This window comes from Tachysurus fulvidraco, chromosome 1 (genome assembly GCF_022655615.1).
Source record: "Tachysurus fulvidraco isolate hzauxx_2018 chromosome 1, HZAU_PFXX_2.0, whole genome shotgun sequence".
Lineage (NCBI taxonomy): Eukaryota > Metazoa > Chordata > Actinopteri > Siluriformes > Bagridae > Tachysurus > Tachysurus fulvidraco.
The window spans coordinates 16,697,452-16,699,889 of NC_062518.1; the positions used below are offsets into that span (position 1 = coordinate 16,697,452).

Here is a 2,438-nt window from a genome sequence, read left to right on the forward strand (position 1 = left end):
TAATAATGGAAGAACTGGCAAAGACTGGGAGATACATTACTCTCTCATTCTCTTTCTCTCTCACACACACACACACACACACACACACACACACACACACATTCTCTCACGCGTGCACACACTCAGTCTCGCTCACACTCTCTTATTCTCTCTCTCACACACACACACACTCTTATTCTCGCTCACACACTCACTCTCGCTCACACACTCACTCTCGCTCACACACTCACTCTCGCTCACACACTCACTCTCGCTCACACACTCACTCTCGCTCACACACTCACACTCTTATTCTCTCTCACACACTCACTCTCGCTCACACACTCACACTCTTATTCTCTCTCACACACTCACACTCTTATTCTCTCTCACACTCTCACACTTATTGATTATGGAGGAGTCTGCAGAAAGTGGGCGGAGTTAACTCTGCTCGTCTTCCTGTTTGAGGCGTTTCCTCAAATGTTGACCAATCACACTGAAGGGGTTGGACTTGAAGGTAGAGTCTTTCATCACTTCACTGAAGCGGGACATTTCCATCTCACTGCAAATCAAAACACACAGAACAGTATGCTTAAAACACCACTCAGACAAACAAACACAGACACGGACACACGCACACACACACACACACACACACACACACACACAGGCACGCACACACACACAGGCACGCACACACACACAGGCACAGGCGCACACACATACACAGACACACACAAGCGCACACGGACCCGTACACAGACACGCACACATACACAGACAGACACAGACGCACACACACACACACACAGACAGACACAGACGCACACACACACACAGGTGTGCACACATACACAGACAGACACAGACGCACACACACAGACACGCACACATACACAGACAGACACAGACGCGCACACACACACACACACACACACACACACGTGCACACATACACAGACAGACAGACGCACACACACACAGACGTGCACACATACACAGACAGACACAGACACAGACGTGCACACATACACAGACACACACAAGCACACACAGACCCATACACAGACACGCACACAGACACAGACGCACACACGCACTCAGACAGACATAGACACAGACGTGCACACATACACAGACAGACACAGACACGCACAAGCACACACAGACCCATACGTAGACACGCACACAGACACAGACGCACACACGCACTCAGACAGACATAGACACAGACATGCACACATACACACACAGACACACACATACACAGACAGACACAGACGCGCACACAGACACAGACACACACAAGCACACACAGACCCATACACAGACACGCACACAGACAGACATAGACACAGACGTGCACACATACACAGACAGACACAGACACACACATACACAGACAGACACAGACACACACATACACAAACAGACACAGTCGTGCACACAGACACAGACACACACAAGCACACACAGACCCATACACAGACACGCACACAGACACAGACGCACACACGCACTCAGACAGACATAGACACAGACGTGCACACATACACAGACAGACACAGACACACACATACACAGACAGACACAGACACACACATACACAAACAGACACAGTCGTGCACACAGACACAGACACACACAAGCGCACACTGACCCGTACACAGACACGCACACAGACACAGACGCACACACGCACTCAGACGCACACTTGCACTTATACTTGTGTGATTCTGCCTTTGTCATACATTAGTTTGCGTTTCTGTGCTGGCTTCATCTGACAGAAATCTGTGGGCTCTGGTTTCTTCTTCACCAAACTGAGAGAGAGAGAGAGAGAGAGAGAGAGAGAGAGAGAGAGAGAGAGACAGATACAGAGGGGGTGTTAGGGTGTTTGTAGAAAGATTGAATGTTTATATCTGGAGGAATTTAACAAACATTCTCTTTAATATGAATAAATCAGTGCAGTTCATTGTGTGTGTGTGTGTGTGTGTGTGTGTGTGAGAGCTGTTACTCGTACCCTTTCTGTTTCTTGGAGCTGGGCGCTCTGATAAAGGAGCAGAGCTCAGGAAGTGCATCAGCCAATATCCTCATATCCCCGACGATGGGCGTGGCCTTGCGGCGTGCGAGCGCTGCCTGCTCCTCACGGGCCAGTTTAATGCTGCTGATCTCTAACGAGAAACACAGAGTGTCGCATCACAAACACAAATCTAACACCATGTCCGAGGGCTCTTCATGTCCGACGTTAAAACTCTGTAACTTTGTGCTTAAGACATTAGAAAGAATTGACACCTAATATTCTCATACTGTTGCTAGGCAACGGGAAAACGAAACGCGTACATTTCAACAGTACACTGCACTGAGCGTTGTGCGCTAACTAATCTTCAGTTCCGTCGTACTGAGGAACGACAACGCTGGTTGAACAGCAAGCTAAATCTGTACTTATCTGTCTTAGTCAT

General features: G+C 48.7%; 1 protein-coding gene across 1 annotated transcript in view; it reads right to left on the reverse strand.

Moving 5' to 3' along the window:
• Positions 1-256: 256 nt before the first annotated feature.
• slx9 (SLX9 ribosome biogenesis factor) overlaps positions 257-2,438 on the reverse strand; it is a 9,167-nt gene continuing 6,985 nt past the window's right edge. The window contains exons 4-6 of the mRNA XM_027160764.2: positions 2,000-2,150; positions 1,731-1,799; positions 257-541 (exon numbers count right to left, since the gene is read on the reverse strand). Coding sequence (XP_027016565.2) covers positions 421-541; positions 1,731-1,799; positions 2,000-2,150 — 341 coding nt within the window. The 3' untranslated portion in view covers positions 257-420. The remainder of the gene's footprint in view (positions 542-1,730; positions 1,800-1,999; positions 2,151-2,438) is intronic.